The 23,233-nt window shown below is 41.1% G+C and overlaps 1 protein-coding gene across 1 annotated transcript in view; it reads left to right on the top strand.

Moving 5' to 3' along the window:
• Positions 1–22,301, top strand: part of PLA2G4F (phospholipase A2 group IVF) — a 32,814-nt gene extending 10,513 nt beyond the window's left edge. The window contains 17 exon segments of the mRNA XM_074289372.1: positions 6,069–6,109; positions 6,914–6,956; positions 7,564–7,630; positions 8,191–8,342; positions 10,440–10,544; positions 11,291–11,328; positions 11,654–11,789; positions 16,770–16,906; positions 17,247–17,469; positions 17,701–17,815; positions 18,061–18,198; positions 18,735–18,842; positions 19,555–19,749; positions 20,516–20,597; positions 20,599–20,792; positions 21,762–22,001; positions 22,111–22,301. Of these exon segments, the coding sequence (XP_074145473.1) occupies positions 6,069–6,109; positions 6,914–6,956; positions 7,564–7,630; positions 8,191–8,342; positions 10,440–10,544; positions 11,291–11,328; positions 11,654–11,789; positions 16,770–16,906; positions 17,247–17,469; positions 17,701–17,815; positions 18,061–18,198; positions 18,735–18,842; positions 19,555–19,749; positions 20,516–20,597; positions 20,599–20,792; positions 21,762–21,970 (1,983 nt within the window). The 3' untranslated portion in view covers positions 21,971–22,001; positions 22,111–22,301.
• The last annotated feature ends 932 nt before the right edge of the window (positions 22,302–23,233 follow it).

The following is a 23,233-nucleotide window of genomic DNA, read 5'->3' as shown; positions in this document are numbered from 1 at the left end:
AGACAGATTAGGGAGAAAGATTGGCTATTACAGCAGCCCAAAAGAGATGGTGAACTAACCTGGTGATAGTGTGAGTGGAGAGGAGAGAAGATATTGTGGAGATGGGATTGACAAGACACAGGGACTGACTGACCGGCGAGTCATAGATGCCTCCAAGGATATGAGGTTGGGTGTCTTGGGACTATATTGGTGACCTCAATGGAAATAGGGAAGTTTGCAAATAGGATTATGGGGAGAAATTAAGAATTCCATTTGGACATATTGTGTTATGGGCATCAAAAACTATGGGCTAACTTGCAGACATCTGCTGTGTGGGACTTCAGTAGGGAGAAGGGTTAGATAATAGATTTAAGTGTATTTTGCACTAAACATAGGTGGATATTCTTTGTAAACTGTCCCTTTGCCTCCTAATTCTGCCCTCTAGCAGAAGTAGGTCACCTCCTCTCCAGACTTACTTGGCCCAAATAAGTTATAAGTCCTGATTATCACTAACACCAAGATCTTACTACTAGCTTTTGGGTCCTATAAAGGCAATAAGAGAAAGAGGACTTTCAAGATAAGACACTGCCTGCCATCTTACGAACTTTTAAGCTATAGAGAAAGGTCCTAGAGTATGTGGAAGAGGCAGTGTTTGCAATGGAATATGCTATTACATTTAATGTAGTAGCATATGAGTTCAACTCCTGCCTTAGTGATTTACTTCTGTGAACAAGTCACCACCTCTTTGGGCTTCAGTTTCCTCATCTGTAAAGTGAAGGGCAGCTGGATGGTGCCATAGTACACAAGAGTGCCAGGCCTGGAGTCAGGAGGACTCATCTTCCCAAGGTCACATTTGGTCTCAAGCTGACTAATCCAAGATAAGTCACTTAATCTTGATTGCCTCAATTTCCTCATCTGTAAAATGAACTGGAGAAAGAAATGGCAAACCTCACTCTGATATCTTTGCCAAGAAAACCCCAAAGGGGGCCATGAATAGTCAGCCATGATGAAATGTCTGAACAACAAAAGTTTAGGGTGATAACTAAAGAGGATAGAAGGGATGAATGAAAGCTTTTTGGTGTTTTTTTTTTTGTTTGTTTGTTTTGTTTTTTGTTGTTGTTAAAGTAGGGTACTTAGGAGTATATTATAGACAGCAGGAGAAAACTGAAGATGAAAAATAGAGATAAAATTGATGAGGTAAAATCTTAGCATAGACATTATTTTGAGGGTAAAGGAAGATGAACTTGGTTTTGGAAAGAAGAAAGGGTTACTTTATTCTCAGAGGGTGAAGTAAAGATATAAAAGGGATTTGATCCAGAATAGATAAGACAAAATCAGTTTATAACTTGTGTTCTTTCTTTTTTTTTTTTTTTTTCAGTAAAGTAGAAAATGAGCTTAATTGTTTAGATATGAAGATGAAAGAACTTTTAGGACCTTGAAAAAAAAAAAGGTATTGAATAACTGCTGAAGGAGGATTAACTGCTCAAAGAGGATTAGTTTGTAGAGCCCAAGTGAAGGCCCAAATAATATTAGATTACGTGGTGAGATTTCCCTATACATTGTTTAGCCAGATGATGATCCAGGATTGAACACTGAATTGATGTGAAGGGTATTGGGGCCGTAGAAAAGGGCAGTAGAGAGCAACGTATGGTTGCACTGGTAAGTTAGAAAGGCAAGACATCTCTGGGTCTTATCTATAAAACGAGGGGTTTGGACTTGAAGATCTCAAAAGTCTGTCTTTGCTTTAAGTCTGGGACCTATTGAGATGATTGATGCTCAGCACCAAATATAATGAAGTTGATATGTAAGGCATCAAATGTTGGCTTTCAGTCATGTGAAGAATTCACAATGTCCATTCTCTTTCATAAAAGCTGGGTTTATTTAGGAGAAGTTATAGACAAAATGAAGAGGTACCATAGACACCAGGAGTGGTAAATGCCAAATAGAATTAATTGGGAGAGCACAGTTAGACACCATGAGACATGGTGGGGGGAATGAGTGGAAAAACAGGAGGCAAAACACTGCCATGGCAGGCTAACCCGAAAGGGGCTCAACAAAGATGGCATGAGCCATGAACGGATTTGTAGGGAAATGTAACTCCGGGGTTTGACATAACTTGGCTTTCTGCCTGGACACAGCAAGGTGGGGCTACTCACAACATCCATAGAGGATGGGACTCAGTGCCCTTCCCTGCTTGTCTCAGCAAATAATCTTATTAGTACTTCAGGTTTTCTCTGCTAACCCCACCTGTTTACTCATGACCTCATTAATATGGCTGTAAAGAAGAAATCAGAAGCTAGAGTTTTACTGAGAAAACAGGGAAGAAGTGACTGTAAGTTTTAGGAAGATAGTGTGGCTAAGGTAAAGGATCTGGATTCAAATCTCTTATGTTTGTAACTTCTATGACCTTAATAAACCAATCACTTAATCTCCCTTCTCATATGTTGAATGAAGATTGCTTCAGAGGTCCCTTCCAGCTCTAGATTTATGGTCCTATTAGGAGTAGTTTTGATGAGGTTTCAATCCCCTCAATTCCTGGTGATGATGAGGTAAATGGCAATATAAGTTGTTAAAATCCCCTTTAATCGGCTTCAGGTTTAGAGTGAAAGAATTCCCTCATTCCCGAATTGTTAGTTGCAAAATGAAAGTTTATTGTTGGGTAGAAACCAGTTTGCTAAGAGACTGACTTCGGTAGTGGCAAAGTTCTATTGGGGAAATGGAATTGGTGCTGAGAATGCCTTCTCAGTAGGCAGGGTCCTAGCAAATTGCTTGGGCCTTCTGCAAGGAGCTGACCTGAAGGAAGCTGTTAGATTGCTATCTTGGTGCTGGGGCTGGGACAGCCCAAGCTCATCAGACCAGAATTTCTCAATTGAATGAGAATTTAGAATTTCAAAGAGATCTATGGGAGTTGATTTGCCCTTGAATAGTGTTGCTTCTCTTATTCTCAGAGGATGGGCCCTGTCTCTAGACTCCTTGGAGCCTGGGAGATCCTGATCTCTGAGATCAGAAAAGGGGACACAATCTCAGAGTGATAATCTTAAAGGGAACAGTCTCCCTCCTACTTCAGTAGAGTGGAACGATGGGAGAATAACAGAGATTAGGATCAGAAAGGGTAACTTCCAAGCCCAGAATCAAGTTTGTAGTCTAGTTCCAAGTGTTGGTGAGCTCTAAAGTGCTATCATTCAGCATATGTATAACTTCAATCAGATTGCTTACTGGAGGTGGGAGAGGGGGAGAAGAGGGGGAGAAAGGAGGGAGGCATAGAATTTGGAACTCAAAATTTAAAAACCTCAAAAAAATATTAAAAATTGTATTTATATGCAACAGGGGAACACTATTATTAAGAAAATAAAAAATAAGTGCAATCAACGAAAGTTGATGAGCTAGAAGATGGGAAGCAAGCATTTATTAAACCCCTGCCCTGAACAGGTGCTGTACTAGGCAAAGTAAAAAATGAAGAGAGTTGTTGAACTGAAAGAGCTTACACTGTTCTGAAAAGAAACAATATGTGCACAGATAAATCAAGAATAAATATATACAATGTACAGAGTGATTTTATTTTTTCACTAAGAGCTGAGAGACCAAGAAAGTTTCTGTTACTTGAGCTGAGCCTTGATTGTGATGAGAGTTAGGGAAGGGGGAACCCCTTTTGGGTCGGTGCAAAGATAGTCTCATGACAGCACAGAGTCCCCTGCAAAAGGAATTTACAGGCCCGAAAACCTAGATTGATAAAAAGGTTTATTGTAGGGATTCAGAAGTAAAGTTAAAGGTAGAAAGAAGCCAGGGCCAGAGGTGGTCGCTAGGCAGGCAGGAACCCTTACGTGGCCGGAAGGATACCATGTTTGGGGGGAAGGGCTCCTGCAAAGAGAGAGCTCCAGTTTGGCTCTTTTATACCTAAAGGGGCTTGTGGGTGATGCCCCAAGTTAGCTCAGATCCTGTGGGGGATGGGGAAAGCCCACTGACCAGGATTTGTAAATCAAAGGTCAGCCATGGCCGGGGGGGGTTCTTAAAGGACCTCAACCCCCATCAAATGGAGCTGGAACTGGGGGTTTCAAGAGGCAAAGATGAGAAGGAGAGCATTCCAGGCCAAAGCTAAGAGGAGAGTGATGGAATGGTAAATATCCAGGGATACCAAGAAGGCCAATTTGGCTTTGTGGGGTGGGTGAGAGGGGAGTAGCATTGAATTAGTCTGGAAAGATAAGCCAGAGCCAAGTTGGAAAGGGATTTAAATGCAAATAAGAGTTTATATTTTATCCTCAAAGCAATAGGAGAATTGGCAACTTATTTTTTTAATAATAATTTTTAAAGTGCTTTAAAAATATTTTTATTTTAATTTAATTTTAACTTTAAAGTGTTTTTTAAAAATGCTTTCAAAATAACAATTTTAAATACTTTTTAAAATAGCATTTTATTTAATGGAGAATAATAAAATAAAAGGGAGAAAACAATAAATAACTGGAATTGTTCTCATTGTTCCATGCCCAAATGGTCATAATCTTCTACAGACTCTTGCTTTCACATTTATCTCTCAACTTTCTCAGCCACTGCAAGGCAGTCAAGATTTTTTTTTTTTTTTTTTTTTTTTTTGCTGAGGCAATTGGAGTTAAGTGACTTTCCCAGGGTCACACAGCTAGGAAGTGTTAAGTGTCTGAACTCTGGACCTGAGTTCAAATCTGGTCTCAGACACTTAACACTTCCTAGCTGTGTCACCCTGGGAAAGTCTCTTCACCCAGCCTCAGCAAAAAAAAAAAAAAAAAAAAAAAAAAAAAAAAAGAAGAAGAAAGAAAGAAAGAAAAAGGAAAAAGAAGAAATAATTCAGCAAAGCATCAACAAATAAAAAAAAAATTGCTTTAACAATGCTGATTTGGCAACTGATTTAACATGGGAAGTAAGAGAGGTGAGATTTCAAACCTGGATGACAGGAAAGATGGTGGTGCCCTTTACAGAAGAGGGAAGTTGGGAAGAGGGATAGGTTCCATGGGAAAAATAGTGTGTTAAATGATAATGAGTTCCATTTGGGACATATTGTATTTGAGATACTGATATTGTACCCAATAGAAAGCTGGAAATATTGGACTTGCCTATGGGAGAGAAATGAGGGCTAGCTATGTAGATTTGAAAATCATCTTCCGAGAGATGGTCAGTGTAACCATGGAAACGCAAAAAAGCACTGAGAGTATATTATGATAGAAATGAGAAGTTGGGATACTTATGAAGTCCAATTTCACACATACATGTATGTAAACACGTATCTACATATATACAATGCACATAAATACATGCATGTATATAGCTATAGATATATATGTACTATACATGTATATTCAGTACACATATTTGTATATGTGCATTTATACACATACATACATACATACATGGATGTGTATTGTATGTATATGTAACGTGATGTGGGTGATGATCCAGCAGAGGAGATTGAATAGGAACATTAAGGCAGGAAAAAGGAGAACTAGGCAAGAAAAGCATTTAAAATACTCAGGGAGGAGAGAAAAATATCAAAGAAGGTCCAAAAGGAAGAAGCCTGAGAAAATACTACTGGATTAGCAATAAAAAAGTTCATGGTGATTTTCACTCAAAAGGTGGGGTCAGAAGCCAACGTTGTAAGAAGGTTGAAGGAGTGAAGAATTATAGATTAAAAAAAGAAGTCTGGTCTGCTTTAGAAAAATAGATTTTTTATTAGTTATCTTTTGTTTTTGCATCACCTGGAATTCCCCATATGTGAATATCTCTTCCCAGAGAGTCATTCCATATAAGAAATAAAAGTTTAAAAAAAAAAAGGGAAGAGAAGAAAAAAAATTCAAAAAAATAACACATTGAAAACCTCCGGTGTTCTATGTAATGTTTCCTACCCCATGGATCTTTGCAAAAGAGTGAGGGGAAATGTTTTTTTTGGCACCAAGATTCTGAAACATTCGGTTTTGTTCATTGGATGGTAGTTCTTTCCATTTATTTCTGTCAGTTCTTGACTGTGTGTAATCAATCCATGCCTGGAGGTTGGAAAGGGATAGATTAAAAAAGCCATGGGATTGGAGGGTTGAAGTGGTTAATTATGCTTATTCATCTCCTTACAGGACAGAGAGGAACTGCAGGTGGAATTTTTTCTGGAAAAAGGGTAAGTTCTGGAGGATGCTGTCTGTGCCTTCAGACTTAGCCCATAGCTACTTACTGACATAAATGACATGAGTCTTTGGGTCATTCTGCTCAAAGCTGGTAGAGCCATAACTAGGAATTCTGGCCCTTGAAGCAAGTTCAGTAGGGAGATTGTGATCCAGGAGACTGATTCCCAGTTTACTACTCATCCTGGGAATGTATGAGAGTTGCCTTATCTCACCTAATGCACAGAAGAATAATGACTACTTCAGAGCAGCTGGGAACCTGATATGCCTCCCCTCTGTGGGGAGGGAACCAGAGTCAGGGAACCATTTCTCAGCCCAATGCTTGTCTCTTGGCTTCCTGAGAGCTATCTAGACCTCTTAAATAAATGGGAAAAAAATCCAAAAAAAATAGTGTTTTTCCCAGTGGTGTGAGGGATCCACACTCAAGGGACCAGAGTCTCTCACCAACCCTGCATAGAGAGTCATTAGAAAGGAAAGGAGCTAGTTCCTTTCTATGTCAGCACCCTGGGGAAAAGCCCAGTGGCACTGTCCTAGTTATTGCTTTCTATACTGACCTGAATAGGATTTTATTCCTACCCTAGGGTGGGAGACCAAATTCTCAGAAACACTGTGGACTCCTGGGGTCCTAAATCAGGACTAACCAAGACATTGCTGTTCCCTCACTCTTGGCATGCTCCTATTTGAACTCAACTCTTAGCTCGGCTTTGGGAATGGGGAGCATAGCACCCTGGGCTTGTTCAGCTCTTTTGGTTATGATGTTTTAGTAGCACCAAGTTCTATAAATTCCTCATTCTCTGCAGAAATGTGCCTGCCACTGAAGTCATCACTAATGGGGTCCTGGTGGTGAGTAATGAAGAAGAGCCCAGGGAGCTCCTATTGCTGGGTGATGGGCATTTATTTAATCCTTCACTGTACATTTACTGGATACTCACTAAGGATTAAGCTGTCTCTGAGCAGTAGAATTAGATAGAAAGATGGTCCTGTCCTCAGAGGGTTCAGGGATACTTTATAGGGGCATTCTGGGGCAACTCAGCTTCCAGACTTCTGGGCTTCTGTTATGGCTAAAGGAATTAAGAAGACTGCATTCCTCCCTATCAGTGCTTCCTCTCTGTCCCTGCTTTTAAAAAGTTTTTAGTGTTAGCCTCTTCCTCACTCCGAGGGCCCCTCTGGGCTTTCCATTGGACTGGCTTTTTGGGGTTTCTTGGGGCTCTGAAAATTTGGGGCTGTTCACTATTTCAAACAAGCTCTTTCTTAGAAACTTGGGAGAGGCTGAATGGGAATCCCAAGAGATTAGGTCAAGAGACCCTATTCAGGTGAGGAGCAGAGTATAGCAAGTCTTGAGCATCAAGTCCTAAATAGGAATAAAGACGCTACTAAAAGATGCCTTGGAAGGGTCTCTCCAGACCACCTGCCCTGTCTCTGATCCCTCGGGTCCTCTCCTTACCCATAGGCTCATCCCTGTCTGAGAATCCAGGGCACCATAGAAGAAGCGGTCATTGCCCAATGGCAGGAAGATGGTGAGTTTCTTTAGCTTTCTTTTTCTCTCCTTGAAAAAGGTTGACTTTCAGTGATCTGGTTTTCAAGGAACTGAGGCAGAAAGGGAATTTCTTGGGGAATTTGCCAATCTCAGCATTTTGGGAGTGATAATAGTGAATAGGATTTCAGCTCTGAGTCCTGAGAGACTGGGAGGAAGAGATACTAGATATACTAGCTGTGTGACTCTGGACAAGTCACCTAATTTCAGCCTCAGTTTCTTTACTGGGAGAATAAGGGGATTATCCTCAACCAGCAAGACCCCTGCCAGTCTAAATCTATGATGTTATACTATCTCTACTCTTCATTTAACTTCTTCTGTCATATTTTCCTTTCCCCTTCCATTGTTCTGATTCCCTGTGGATTCCTGGGCTACCCACTAGTATTCTAGCTCTGGCCATATGGCAGAAATTCAAGATGGAGCAGAGGTGGGAAGTGCCATCAGCTCAGGGGTATGAGACCAGGGAACAGGAGTTAGCTGTGGGGTACTTGGTGCCTTTGGGATTACCCCTGACTCTTTTTTCCCTTGGCCCTTTGATCTCAGGAAGCAGGTTGCTGCAGGTATCATTGCCTGGGGCTTATGAGAAACCACGGTCCTTTGCCAAGTATCTACCTCAAGAGGAAGGCTCTTCAAACATCTTTGTCTTTCATATGAACCCAATCCTGCAATCTGGACTGAACATAGCTTTGTGGCAGGTAAGGGAGGCCCATGACTTTTGTTAGTCCTATACCTCTATTTCCCTATATTAATTAATATCTTGATCATATTTAACATATAGTGTGGTAAACTCTCTATAATTTTTTGAGGGAAAGAATAAATCAACAACTATTTGACTATTTGCTATGTGCTAGTCTCTAAGGATGGGCAGAGTACAGGAGATGTATAAATACTACTTATAGTCTAAGTAGAACAAAATAGACACATGAAAAAAATGACTAATACATATATATATATATATATATATATGCAGTGTACAGTAACTATTCAATTCACTATACATTGCATTAGGCAGTATATAATAAGTGTTCAGTTAAAATAGTTATTGAGGGTAGTAGAAGTAGCATAAGACAGAAGGGTAGCATTTTTTAAATTTGAGAAAGAATTTCTGGGTAATAATAAATGGGTAAATAATAAAATGACTATTTTATTAATAATGCTAGCAATTTTCAAAAAAGGTCAACAGTACTCTTGAATGCCACAGATAATCATGATGGTGGGCTCCCACCTTACATATCCTTGGAAGAGGGATGTTCTTGAAAGTGGCAGTCATATCTGATTGGTTAGCCATTAAAGAGGAGGGAGCTTTGCAAACAGACTTCAATGAGGAGCTGAGAGAGACATCATGTCACTCTTGAACTATCCATATACTGGATCACTCCCAGCCTTGAACAATCTAGGCAAAAGGTTCTATCTCTACATAAACTTGATTGAGTGGAATTTAATTTGCCTTAAATTAGAGATTCCTTGTAAGGGAGACTGGAATCTGACCATGATTGCAGAGAGTTAATTCAGGAGGCTGAACTTTGAAATGAGGCCTATAGAAAAAGGGGGAATTCTGGATCTCCCCAAATCATTGGCTATTAATAATCATTTCTCTCATAGGTTGGGAGATCAGACTGTCAAAGGGATCTATAACATGAAAGCAGCTAAGAACTCTTAGCCCAAGCTGACCTGTGTGGGTAGAAAAAGTTTCCTCATCCATTAGTCAGTGAACAAACATTTACTAACTGCCCACTGTGGACTAAAAGGGAAATACCTTTACTTCTTGTTGGGAACTCACAGTCCAATGGGAAAACAACTTGGTAACAGCTACATATATGCAAAGAAGATATGTATAGGATGAATTTGAGATAATCCACAGAGAGAGAATTAAGTAGAATTAAGAGGAATTGGGAAAAGAAAGTGGAATTTTAGCTGGGTCTGGAAAGAAGCTAGGAAAAGAGATGAATAGGGAGAGATGCTAGGCATGATGGATAACCATTGAAAATAGTCGGGGGGGGGGGGGGGGACAGCTAGCTGGTGTAGTGGATAGAGCACTGGCCCAGAAGTCAGGAGGACCTGAGTCTTCCTAATTGCCTCAGCAAGAACAAAAACAAAAATAAAAAACCAAAGAAAAGAAAACAGTCAGGAGATAGAGCTTCTTGTATGAGAAACAGAAAGAAAGCAATTGTTAGTAGACCATGAAGTTAGATAAGGTGTAAGAAGCTGAGAAAAGTAGGAGGGAACCAGGTTAAAAAAGGCTTTGAATGTCAAACAGAAGACTTTCTATTTGATCCTAGAGGTGAAAGGGAGCCATTACTAGAGTTTATTGAATGGGGAGGATGACATGTCAGACTTATACTTTGGGCAGATCATCCTGACAGCTGAGTGGAAGGTAAACAAAAAGAGGGGGACACCCCCAGCTGACTATTGCAGTAGTCCCGGTGTGATGGAAGACAGTGCTGGGGAGAATGAGGAAGATGGGAGAGATGCTAAGAAGGTAATATTTATAATTTACTGTTAATAGAGTAGGTGAGTAGTGGTGAGAGAGTGAGGAGAGTCAAGGATGACACTTGGATTACTGGGAAGATAGTGGTGTTCTTGATAGTAAAAGGAAAGTTTGAAAGAAGGATTTGGGGGAAAATATAAGTTCCCCAGGAGGTGCTCACATCAATGAAGTCACTGATCTGTACAAAAAACCCAATCAAACACAAACCCAATCTGGAGCAACCTTCTCTGGGGGACCCTGGTCTCTGCCTTCAGCTTCTGTCCCATCCTAATCCATCTCACATGGTTGTTTCCTTTCCCCCCAGAGTTCTGAACTGGAGAACCAAACCAGGAGACTGGGTAAAGAGGAGATACCCATTTCCTCACTGCCCCTGGGCCAGGAAGTGCAGCATTTAGTGACTGTGAGAAAGGTAAAATTCTAACATCTGAGGTTGCAGATGCCCCAAAATTTGCAAATCTGTCATCTCTGCATGTCCCCTGAATTGCCAAGAGGAAGCTTGGGGGTAGTCTGTGTGGAGTTCAGGCTCAGAAGGATGAGAAGCAGTTCTTAACATTTATCATCTTGTGAGGGCAATGCCAACTGGAAAGGCAGGTGGAAGGAAGATGTGGCAGCATGTGACAGCTCAGGAAACCCTTTGGGAAGAACCAGTACTGACTCTGGACCAAGAGAGTCTGGATTTAAATCCTGCTTCCTAGCACATGTGTGGCCATGGAAGTCAGTTCCTAATTTGTAAAATTAAGGGGCTAGACTAGATGAACTCTCTAATAGTTCAGCTAATAGTTAATATTTATATCACACTTTAAGGCTTGCAAAACACTTTACAAATATTTCATTTTATCCTCACAGCAACCCTGGGAGATATTATTATTCCCATTTGACAGATGAGGAAACTGAGATCAAGAGGTTAAGGGTCACAAAAGGTGACCCTTAATTCTGTCTGAGACAGAATTTGAACTCAATTCTTTCTTATCCAGTGTTCTCTCCATGACTTTATCTAGCTGCCTCTTAACCTGAATCTACGATCCCAAGAATTACTCTGGCTTTGGGTTTGGGATTGCAGAGAAGGGAGTATAGCTGGTGGAGAACAGTTTCTTTAGGAGATGGGTATGTAGACATGAGCCAGTTGCCCACAATCAGCTCTATTTTCTGTTTCAGGGACCTAAGCTGACTCTGAACCTCAAGGCAGAAGTAAGGTGAGAAGAAAGGTCAAAAGCTGTTCCAACAATACATGGGGCCTTCCCTCAGTACTCCATCAACTGTCCTGTTCCCCTTTGCTATTCCCTCCCTCTCTCTATTGAGTTCAGGCTGTCTAACACAAGCCCATGATGTTTGGTTGGTTGGGATCTTGGGCACTCCTTGAGTTTTGCCATGGAAAAGAGCAGATTCAGGCCTAAACTGGAACTGCTTTTATATTGAGAGAGAGAGAGAGAGAGAGAGTCCTCTGAGCAAGGAAGGGCTTCTCTTTGCCCTTTCAGCTTTGTATGCATTCCCATCATTTTTTTTTTTTGTGGAGAGCAGCTCCAGGGACCTTGATGTTCGCCTTGGTTTTGACCTGTGCAAAGGGGAACAAATGTTCCTGGACAAGAGGAAACGGGTAGTGTCAAAGGCTCTACAGAAGGTGCTAGAATTGGACAAAGCCCCCCAGCCTGATCAGGTATGAAATACAGCCCCTGGATCAAGGGTTGTTGGACTTTATTACCTTGGAGTGACTGCCTTGTTCTTGTCTCTCCAGTGCTTAGTATAATGCCTTAGCTCACCATGCAAACAACTGTGTACAAATTATATACCAAATAAATGAAAATAATCAACAGAGAGAGGGTGCTAACATTGAGGAATGGAAAGACTTCTTGTGGAAGTTAGGTTTTTAGTTGGGACTTGAAGGAAGTCAGGGAAGCCAGGAGGCTTAGAAGAAAAGAGAGAATTAGTGCATTCAAGGCATGGGGGACATCCAGTGAAAATTCCGGGGATCAGAAAATATATCATGTCCTTAAAATCTCTAATAGTGGAAGGCTTAAACAAGATGGATGCTGACACAGCAATGGGGTTCCATTCGATAAAGACAAGCTAGCATCTGGCTCCTTCTTCCCTCAAATGTAATCTTTGACATGTTTGAATAGTGAGGAATAGTTTTAATCTCATGACTGAGTTAGAGTGAAGATATGAGTCACATAATATTCATGTTCCATTTAAAAAAAATTCTGAATCTTGGGCAATTGCTCTCTTGTAACAATTTTAATTCTTTTTAATTTTTAAAAAATTAAATTTCTTTTTTTGTTACATTTTAAGATTCTAACTCTGACTATTAAAAAGAGATATAGTTTCTGGGTAACTTAATAATTTTATTAATAAAGCCAACTCATTAATAACAAAAATATGGTCATTTGGCTATCTCTCTTAGAACAAAGAATATCACGACTGCCAGCTCATAGTTCATATACTCTTCAAAGACTAGGTGTTCTCAGGGATGGCATTCTGATTGGATATTCCAATGGGATGAGAGCTATATAGCATCTTGGGTATGTGACTTAGATCAAGGTTTTTTAACTTCTTCCACTAGCTACCCTTTTTCTCCCAAGAAATTTTTATAAAACACTTTGTATATAGGTATATAAAATATTATACAAATCAAACATTTATTGATAATAAATCATAAAGAAATCCTTAAAAAACAAATCTTTGGTATATACAAAATTTTACCACTTATTAAAAATGAAAGCAAATTTAAATACTAATAAAATATGTATGTCCTTGTTTATTTTTACATAAAGAATTAAATGTTGGAGAAATATTTGATGCCTTTTACACATTTTTCATGACCTCCACCTTCAGTTACAACCTCATATGCATAAAAAGCTTTGAACATAGATCACCCAATCTTTTTTTTTTTAATTTTAATAGTTTTTATTTACCAGATATATGCATGGGTAATTTTTCAACATTGACAATTGCCAAACCTTTTGTTCTAATTTTCCCCTCCTTCCCCCCCTCCCCAGATGGCAGGTTGACCAACTCATGTTAAATATGTTAAAGTATAAATCAAACATATGTATACATGTCCAAACAGTTGTTTTGCTGTACAAAAAAAATTGGACTTTGAAATAGTGTACAATTAGCCTGTGAAGGAAATCCAAAATGCAGGTGGACAAAATTAAAGGGATTGGGAACTCTATGTAGAGGTTCATAGTCATCACCAGAGTTCTTTCCCTGGGTGTAGCTGATTCAATGCATTACTGCTCTATTGGAACTGATTTAATTCATCTCATTGTTGAAAATGGCCACGTCCATCAGAATTAATCATCTTATAGTATTGTTGTTGAAATATATAATGATTTCTTGGTCTTGCTCATTTCACTCAGCATCAGTTCACGTAAGTCTCTCCAGGCTTTTCTGAAATCATCCTGCTGGTCATTTCTTACAGAACAATAATATTCCATAAGATTCATATACCACAATTTATTCAGCCAATCTCCAATTGATGGACATCCACGTAGTTTCCAGTTTCTGGCCACCACAAAGAGGGCTGCCACAAACATTCTTGCACATACCAGGTCCCTTAGATCACCCCATCTTAGTCAAGGGGACATGCATTTCCATAATCACCTTTCTTGACAAAATTTTTCCCCAGACCTGTCTGAACAAATATAATGAGCAGGAATAGACCCATTATCCCAAACTCAAAATTTCTCTTTTTAAATATTATTTTATTTTTCCAAATACATGTAAAGATAACTTTCAACATTCACCTTTGCCATTTATCAGTTTTTCTCTGTTAGTGGATAACATCTTCCTTTATAGGTCCTTTGTAGTTGATTTGAATATAATACTTGGAATAGGTTAGTTGTTTACAGTTATTTTTTTGAACAGGATGGCTGTTGCTGTATCCATTGTTTCTTGGTTCTGCTCATTTCACTCTTCGTCATTTCATTCAAGTCTTTCCATGTTTTTCTAAAACCAACTTGCTCATCATTTCCTATAGCACAGTAGTATTCCATTACACTCATATACCACAATTTGATTGATGGAAATTCCCTCAGCTTCTGGTAAATTGCTATCACAAAAAGAGTTGCTATAGATATTTTAGAACATCTAAGCTCTTTTACTTTTTCTCTGATCATCTTGGAAAACAGATTTTATAGTGGCAAACATTTCAGTTTTTAAAGGCATTTATACATTATATACAAAGCTGTATAAATTTAAGTTTTCTCAGATGATCAGATGCATGAATGGAGGTGGGGGGAGGTAAACAAATGATAAAATTTTAAAAAGATGAGGCCAGTAGAGGAGCAGCCAGGCAAAAAAAACAAATCAATAATTTAAAATTTATTCCATCTATCTAACGCAGGTGGGGAGCACTGGGCTTCAAATCAGGAAGTTGCTTAATCCATACTTTGCAATTGCTTTTCCTTGTGCCTGTCCAAACCAAGATTCTCCGAATCTGTACTGTTTTATTAAGATCTTAGTTGTCACAGAGATGAAATTATAACTTTAAGTTTATTGCCCCCAATAAACCAATTCTAGACCTGCTCCCAAAATCTGCCTCGAGGTGACTAGGTGATCCAAGAATATCACTTGCTATAAATGTGGAACTTGGTTTGATAGCATCTCTATGGGTAGAGTGTGTCAGGTTTGAAGCCAAGAAGATTCATCTTCAAAAACTTTATTCTTCAAATCTATCCTCAGAAACATAAATCACTATATGATTCTGGGCACTTCATCCTCTTTGCCTTAGTTTCCTCATCTGTCGAATGAGCAGCTGGAGAAGGAAATGGCAAACCACTCCAGTATCTTTGCCATGAAAACCCCAAATGAAGTCACCAAAAAGTCAGACATGACTGAGTAATAGCAACAAAATAATGCAGGTTGTCCTGGTTTTAAGGTAGCAACATAGTACATCGTTCTTAGTTTATTTCCAAAATAATCTGTTGAAATTATCTGTCTTTGTTTTATAGATCTGTGTAGTCTCTGGTACAAAGATGGCCATTTGCGTTTGAATCACATAGCAAAGAACAGACTAAAGAACTTTAGAATTAGTTGTAGCAGTACGAGCCTGAGATCCTAGCATATCAAGATGAACACTGCTTTTGCTGTTAATATTTAAAGGATAAATTCTTGTTGTAAATGCAACCCTACGTGGTTTGAAGGGGTTTATCTATATATAGGAAGATGAATTTGTCCTCCCCACTCTTTAAAGTGCTTTGATAGGGGTTGATATTTGGTTCTATACTTGTGGCTTGCTAGTGAATATTGTTCCCAACTGGACTTGCAGAGCAGCCTGCTGGAGAGCTGTAGGTCAAATTGAAGAAGGGACCCCGAAACTCTCTTAACACTCTGTTAAGGAGAGATTCTCCTTGGACCCTGCATCTGTGGAACCCCGCCCGAGGGAAACAAGATAAACAGCTTCATTCTGTTATCTAGGTGCAGGTGGTTCAGTCCTAAGCTAAAGGATTCAAACCCTATTGAATTAAAGAGACTCATTCAATTCTAATACTAGCTCAAGCTGATATCCAGCTTGTAGATAAAAAGAGCCAACTTGGAACTCCACCCACTAGTCCAGTCCCCATGGAGCAGGCTTGGAATGTAGCCAAAGACTTCCTTATAAAAACGGTAATTCAAAACTCATTTCTTTGCAGAGGTCCTAACATGCCATGCCTTGCCATGCTATGCCAAAGAAACCTCAGCCCACTGGAATAATATTCTCTTCCAGTGTTACCCCTCACTCTATCTCCCTCACCTATTTCCCTAATGAGACTTTTTGCCTCTCTCGGGATTTCTCTAAACTTTACTTCTCTGCCAGAATTCCTCCACTGAAGAATTCAGCCTTTCTATTCCTGCATAGTAAAAGCTGACTTCCCAATGCCTATAATAAATCTCTTTTATCAGTCTAGCCTTTTTGGGTTTGTAAATTCTCCCTACTCTTGTGCCAAATTCTAAGGGGGTATAGGGGAGCCAAACCTTTCCATTTGGTTCTCTGAACCCCGAACCTGCCACTAGATCTCATCATTTAACTCCTTGACCACCAGAAACCCTAATTTCATTTTGATTCCATAAATCTAGATTTCATCATTTGGTTCCCTGACAAAGGGAACCCCAAAATCATAAGTTCCTTCTTACCAGTTTTAGTGCCTTTGCTGGGGGTTTTTGTTTGTTGCTTTTAGCCTGAAAAAAACTTTCTCAGTGGGTAGAAGGGGGAAGAGAGAATTTTATGGATTTCTGTGTTTTCTGAACTTTGAATTTGGTCCCAGCTTCATCCCATCTCTATAAGCTACTCTACCTTTCATCTCTGCATCTTGGAATTGCTAGTTTCCTTCAGAACTCAGTTCAAACATGAGGTCTTTCCTCTATACTTTACCTTTACCTCCAGCTATTAATGCACTCCCTCCCAAAACTATCTTAATTTATTTTGTATCTGTTGTTCAGTTTGGTCTTCTCCATTTAGAATGTAAACTCCTTGAGGACAGGATTTTCTTTTTGTCTTTGTGTCTCAGGCACATAGTAGGTAATTAATCAATAAAGTTATTAAGGTCTTACTATGTGCCAGGAACCAAACTAAGCATACAAAACTGGGCATACAAAAAGAGGCAAATGACAGTTTCTTAATACATATTTGATTGATTGATTTCTGTCTGATCATCAGGTACCCGTGGTGGCTGTGCTGGGCACTGGGGGTGGGACCAGAGCCATGACATCCCTCTATGGCAGCCTGACTGGGCTACAGGAGCTGGGTTTACTGGATACTGTGACCTACCTGAGTGGGATCTCAGGTTCTACCTGGTAGGTGACAGACAAAAGCAGAGGGCTATGGCTTCTTCACTTGGCTGTTGCCCTACCCTCCCATAGGCTGAAGAGTGAATACCCTGGCTAGGTGGTCAGGGAGGAGAGGAGGGTTAGGTACCATTGAGGAGGTAGCTTGTATCATAACATTCCCACTGAAGGGGAAGAAGCCCAAGAATGCTCATACACTCAGGTTCCTATCCTATGAATAGATCCACACAAGAGTAAGAATGGAAGGGCAGTGATCCCTATTGTCTTGGTCTGGACCACCTCCCATTTTTCTCTCTCCTTCCCCCTTCACCATCTCACACCTGAAATGATGAGGCTCCCTGTTCTCCAGGTGCATTTCTACCATCTACAAAGACCCTGCTTGGTCTCAGACATCGCTGTGGGACCCAGTGAGACAAGCAAGACGCTTCGTGTGTAGCAGCAAAAAAAGAGCCTTCTTGGTTGACCAATTGCGCTATTATAGTCATCAGTTGGTGGCTCGGGAGAAGAGTGGCTTCCGTGTTTCTCTCATTGACCTTTGGAGTCTCTTTATTGAGTATTTCTTGTATCAAAAGGTATGAGAAAGGAGGAGGGGGAGATGATAGATTCCCCTCTGCACTCAAAGTGACTTCCTGCTCCCCAATGCTTCTTTTTTTTTAATTTAAAATTTTTTTCAATAGTATTTTATTTTTCCAAAAATATGTAAAGATAGTTTTCAACATTCACTTTTGTTAGACTTTGAGTTCCAAAATTTTTTCCCTCTCTTCCTTCTTTTACCTCCCCCCTTTTTTCGTTTTCCCATCCAGGAAAACCCAGCCAAGTTGTCTGACCAGCGGGCAGCCGTTGTAGAGGGACAGAATCCCTACCCCATCTATGCAGGCATCAATGTCCACCGGAATGTGCCTAGCGGGGATTTTGCAGGTTTCCTGGGTTGGGGAGGATGATAGAATTTGGGGCAGGATTGGTTCCCTTAGAGAATGGAGGGAATTATCACTGGGAAGGGTATAATGTGAAAGTGGTGGATGTTGGGGGATAGCCATAAAAGGGAGCTGGGGGAGGGTTAAGGAGAGATCATTCCCTTTTTTGAATACAAGGGATGGAGCATGGGAGGCAGGGCCCTTTCACCTGGAGATTCTCTGGGTAATAATTCCTTCCATCCTTTTCAGAGTGGTGTGAGTTCACTCCTTATGAGGTTGGCTTTCCCAAGTATGGGGCCTTTATTCCCACAGAGTTATTTGGCTCTGAATTCTTCATGGGGCGACTGCTTAGGTCTCGGCCAGAGCCCCGCATTTGCTACCTACAGGGTGAGTTCCTGCCAGAGAAGGCACAGTCGGAATGGGGTCAGAGCGCGGTATCAAGCTCTGGGGGCACATCATGCTGTGGGGCAGGGGTGACAAGCTCAAAAAGAAATGGGAGCCACTAAATTATATGTAAGGATCCTTGCCAGCCACCTTTTGTCTTTTTAAAATGTAATGCTATCAAGTCACTTAACCCCACTTGCCTCAGCAAATATATATATATATATATATATATATATATATATATATATATATATATATATATATATATATATATATATATAATTTGTTATTTTGTTAAATATTTCTCAATTCCAGTTTAATTTTGGGGTGGCAGCATTTGGGAGTGATGTTGGGCCATGTATTTTGATATCTCATTCACAGAGGACTGATGACTCCTTCTGCATGGGTGAAGTGGGATGCTAGATAGGGAAGTGTAGCCAGAGGAGTGGGAAAGGGCTGAGTTGTGGCTGGGAGCCAGGCATGAAGTGCCTGGAACACAAGCATCTCCTTCCTCACTATAGATACCTCTCATTCTTTAGGTCTCTGGGGAAGCGCCTTTGCTGCCAACCTGGAGGATATCTTCCAGAATACAATCGGCTCCAGGATGGGCCTCCTGGACTCTCTCAGTGACAGCATTAATGTCAAAGGTGGGGAAAGTGAAAAAGGGAGGAGTGGGATGAGATTGACCTGAAACCTGACTGCCCTTTGCTTCCTGAGGGCCATGGTGGAGAGTGAGGGGATGAGAGAGTCAATAAAGAATCCCACATTGGATTGAATTCTGGGAACTTTTAAAACCAGGAGAACTCTGGAAGGGAACGTAAGAAAGGAGAGAGCAACCCTACGGTAGAGGCAATTTGGGACAATTTAAAACCAGAGCCTCGATCAGGCAACTCTTAGTGAACTATTGTGCTGAAACATCTTTCATCAGTATATGATTCCCTCCGTCTACCTTATCTCTTTCTTCCTCTATGCCGCTGGTACAGTAGATAGAGTGCTGGACCTGAAATCAGGAAGGCCCTACTTCAAATCTAACCTAGCAGTATAAGCTTGGGCTCGGTTTCCTCATCTGTAAAATGGGGATAATAGATTTACTTTGTTAAGGTTATTATGAGAATCAATTGAAATACAGAACATGGCACATAATAAGCATTATGTAAATGTTAGCTATTCTTATTTTTATTAACTTCTGTTTGCCTGAGTTTCCTCAACTATAAAATGGGGATCACAATAACTCCTACCTCGCAGGGTGTGAGGACCAAATGAGATAACTGTAAAATACTTAGCCTATAGTGGTGCTATATAAATGCTGGTTATTGTTACAATTCTGCCCCCATCCTCGCGGTTCCTCTCTCCCCTCAGATGACTGTGAAGCTGTACAGCTGATTGAGCCAGCCCGGTTACAGACACGGCTCTACATCCCACAAGGCATGTTCTCCAAGACCCTCATGGATATCTTCACCTCCCGCTTCACTTCTGGGGAAAACTTCAATTTTATCCAAGGGCTTTGCCTGCATGAATACTACACTGAGAGCACGGAATTTTTGGCTCAGAAAGGTGACTTCCCCAGAAGACACTGACACTCAAGTCAGGCTTCTTGTTTGTGAATTTGTCCCACTGGGTGAATAGGAGATAAGGGTTAAGGTAGTATCTCATGAGATGTCTGATCTCAGGGACGTGTGTGAGGAGGTGGGGGAGGAGATGGGTGGTAGTGGTACTTTTCTCACAGCCAGGGGATTCTGAGAGGAAGTGGAGGGGAAGAAGGGAGGAACTGTGAGTGCAGACAGACCTGTGCCCCAAGCCTCACATACATTTTTGCACATTAGAGGGTTCTTTGTGTGGGAAAAGAGAACAGGCTAGGTCGACATGCCAACATCAGCTACACTGATAATAATAATTATAATTATAATAATGGCATTTATAAAGGGCTTTAAACTTTGCAAAGCTCTTTTACATGTTATCTCATTTGATCCTCACCGTAATCCTGTAAGGAAAGTGCTTTTGTTATCATCTTTTACAGATGAGGAAACTGAGGCTGAGAGATGTTAAATGACTTGTCCAGACTCACATTCTGCTAGGAAGTGTCTGAGACATAGTTTAAGCTCCTATCTTCCCAGCTCCATATCCTGATCCTCAGTCCCCTGTACTGCTGAGCTAATTGGGTTCTTAAAAATGTTTAGCCCAAGGCCTAGCACATAGTAGGCAGTTATTAAATCCACAGAATAGCCATTTATTAAATCCTCCCTTTCTGCCTTCCATTTTTTGTCCTTCCCTCCTTTCCTTTCCCCCTTCCTCCCTCCTTCTCTTCCTTTCTTCTTCCCAGCCAGCCACCCAGATGCTTTCCCCAATAATCTGACACCTATGAAGGAGTGTCTCTACCTGGTCGATGGAGCCTTTGCCATCTCTGTCCAAGGTCCTGAAGCTGACTGAAAAGTACTGCCAAGATCGAGACATTCCCTTTCCCCGGATAGAGTTGAAGCATGAGGACATATTAGAGCCCAAAGAATGCTACGTGTTTGATGATGTAGAAGACCCCCGTGTGCCCACTGTGGTACATTTCCCCCTCGTGAATCGCACCTTTCAAAAATACCAGGCACCAGGTAAGATGGATGAGAACCTGGGCTTTGTGCTGCTGGGTATGGTTCAAATGGCCTGCTGCTACTGTATTCCCAAGTGGGATCAGAAAGTAGACAATGACGATGATGATGATGATGACAACAATTATTGTAATAGTAGAGAATTCAAATTTGACCTCAAACACTAGCTGTATGACCTTGGGCAATTCATGTAATTGTTCAATTTAATTCCTCAATCTGTCAAATGAGTTAGAGGAATGAAATGGCAAATGACTTCTGTGTCTTTGCCAAGAAAACTCCAAATTGGGGCAGCTAGCTGGTGCAGTAGATAGAGCACCAGCCCTGAAATCAGGAGGATCTGAGTTCAAAACTGGCCTTAGACACTTAACACTTCCTATCTGGGCAAGTCACTTAACCCCAATTGCCTCAGGAAAAAAAAATGGGGTCATGAAGAGTCAGAAAAGATTGAATGACAAACAATAGTAATGGTGGTGGAGGTGGTGATGAGCATTTATATTGTGCTTTAATATTTGCAAGCACTGTGCATACATTATTTCATCCTCACAACAACTCTGGGAGGTAGGTGCTGGTTTTGCCCCATTTTGCCCCATTTTTTTTAGGAGAAACAGTTGATCAAGTCTTAGTGTGAGAAGCGGAATTTGAATTTAGGTCTTGCTGACTCCCAGCACTTGACTCATATAGTCCTCCCAACAGAAACACTGAAGTAGCCATACCAGCATGAGTCCAGCATTATTGCTATTTCCCCTACCCCACACTACTGGGTTTTAGGGGCTTCTTTGAATTCTAGGATGGATAGGGGTGCATACCAGTTCCTCCAGATGTGGAAATCAGAGTGGAAAATATAGGGTTGGGGAACCTTTCCCAGTTTCTCCAAATGGAGGAGGTGTGCTCTATACATAGGTTGAATTTTATAGAAAATATAGATGTTCTGACTCTGCCCTGTCCCTTCCCTGCCTCCCTCTGTGACTGTAGATGTGGAGCGAAAGACCCAGAAGGAGAAGGACTTTGCTGACTTTACCATAAAGGACCAGGAATACATCTATGGAATTATGAACTTCACCTACCAACCAAACGAGTTTGACCGACTGGTAGAACTGAGCAGATACAACATCCTGAACAATGCAGAAGCTCTAAGGTCTGCTCTAAGCAGGGCCCTGCAACGGAGGCAGGCTGGGAGATGAGGATCTCTTGGGGCTCCAGGGAGCTGCTGGGGTGAGTCACTAGCCCTGAGGGTCAGAGTCCTAAGCAGGAATGCAGAGGATGGGAAGCGGGAGGGAGGAGGAGACAAAGCAAAGAAATGATGACCATCTTCTTCCTCCAGGACCAGCCACTGCAATTCCACAGCCCAAGAAGTGATAAGCTGCTTTAGTCTGGAAGCCTGGTTGAGATAGAGTCCTCTTCCCAAATACCTCTCCCTCCATGAAACAAAGAGACTTCTATTTTATCTCTCCAGATGCAGATTTTCCAACTGTTGTGGAAATAGAAGATGTTGTGTATGTGCATGCGATGGGAGATGAAGGTGGTATGTGTGTATATGTGTACAGGCTTGCATCATGTGCATATTTAGAGTAGGGCTGAGGGAGAAGGATTATGAGAGTTCTTTTGTCTCCTATTAAGTGGTCCTCCATGCAGATTCTACACAAAAGATCTCTGGACAGTCAAAACCTCCATTGTGAAGCAGCCTAATAGCTCCCTGCAGACCCAGCCCAGCAGAAGTTGAGATGTGTTGTAGAAGAAGGCACAGTGACTGTGGAGTCAGTAGGCCTGGATTCAAATCACCTGCAATGCTAACCCCCTGAATGATCTTAGTTCACTCGGCTTGCCTGTCACTTTATTTCCTCACCTCTATGATGGAGGGTGGGTTACTTTTAGAAGGCTTTTCTAGCTTTAAATCTACAATGTTAGTTAAGAACCAGAGCTTAGGTCCCTGGTGGAGTGACCAGGCCAAAGACTAGAGATATTTGGACATCAGTGCTACACTGAGTGGCCCACTTCTGAATGACCTGTAGCAAGATTCATTGAAGTGCTGAGGGGGGAGAGGGCAGCAGGACAGAATCTCTGAATCTACCATACCATGTAATCCCATTCCCTTTGCTCCTCTATACTAAGAGTCCCAGGAGCCCCTTGCAGAATCCAAGCTAGCGGGGTTATAGAACTTCCCCTAATTGCCCCTCAGTAGCATTCCTGAGTCAGGTCTACAGTCACCACATTATGCAAATATGGAATTCTTTGTAACAGTAGGGGAGAGAGAGAGGAGGGAGAAAGAAGAGACAGAGACAGAGGTACAGAGAAAAAAAACACAGAGAGAAAAACAGAGACAGAGAGTGGGAGAGACAGAGACAGAGAAAAACAAAGACAGGGGCAGAGAGACCGTCAGAGACAGAGGTGGCCAGAGGTAGAGAAACACAGAGACAAGACAAAAAGAGGAGAAAGAGACAGACAAA

The sequence above is a fragment of the Sminthopsis crassicaudata genome, chromosome 2, assembly GCF_048593235.1.
Source record: "Sminthopsis crassicaudata isolate SCR6 chromosome 2, ASM4859323v1, whole genome shotgun sequence".
Taxonomy (NCBI): domain Eukaryota; kingdom Metazoa; phylum Chordata; class Mammalia; order Dasyuromorphia; family Dasyuridae; genus Sminthopsis; species Sminthopsis crassicaudata.
Note: the sequence above shows the minus strand (reverse complement) of the source record. Positions and strands in the feature narration are given on the sequence as shown.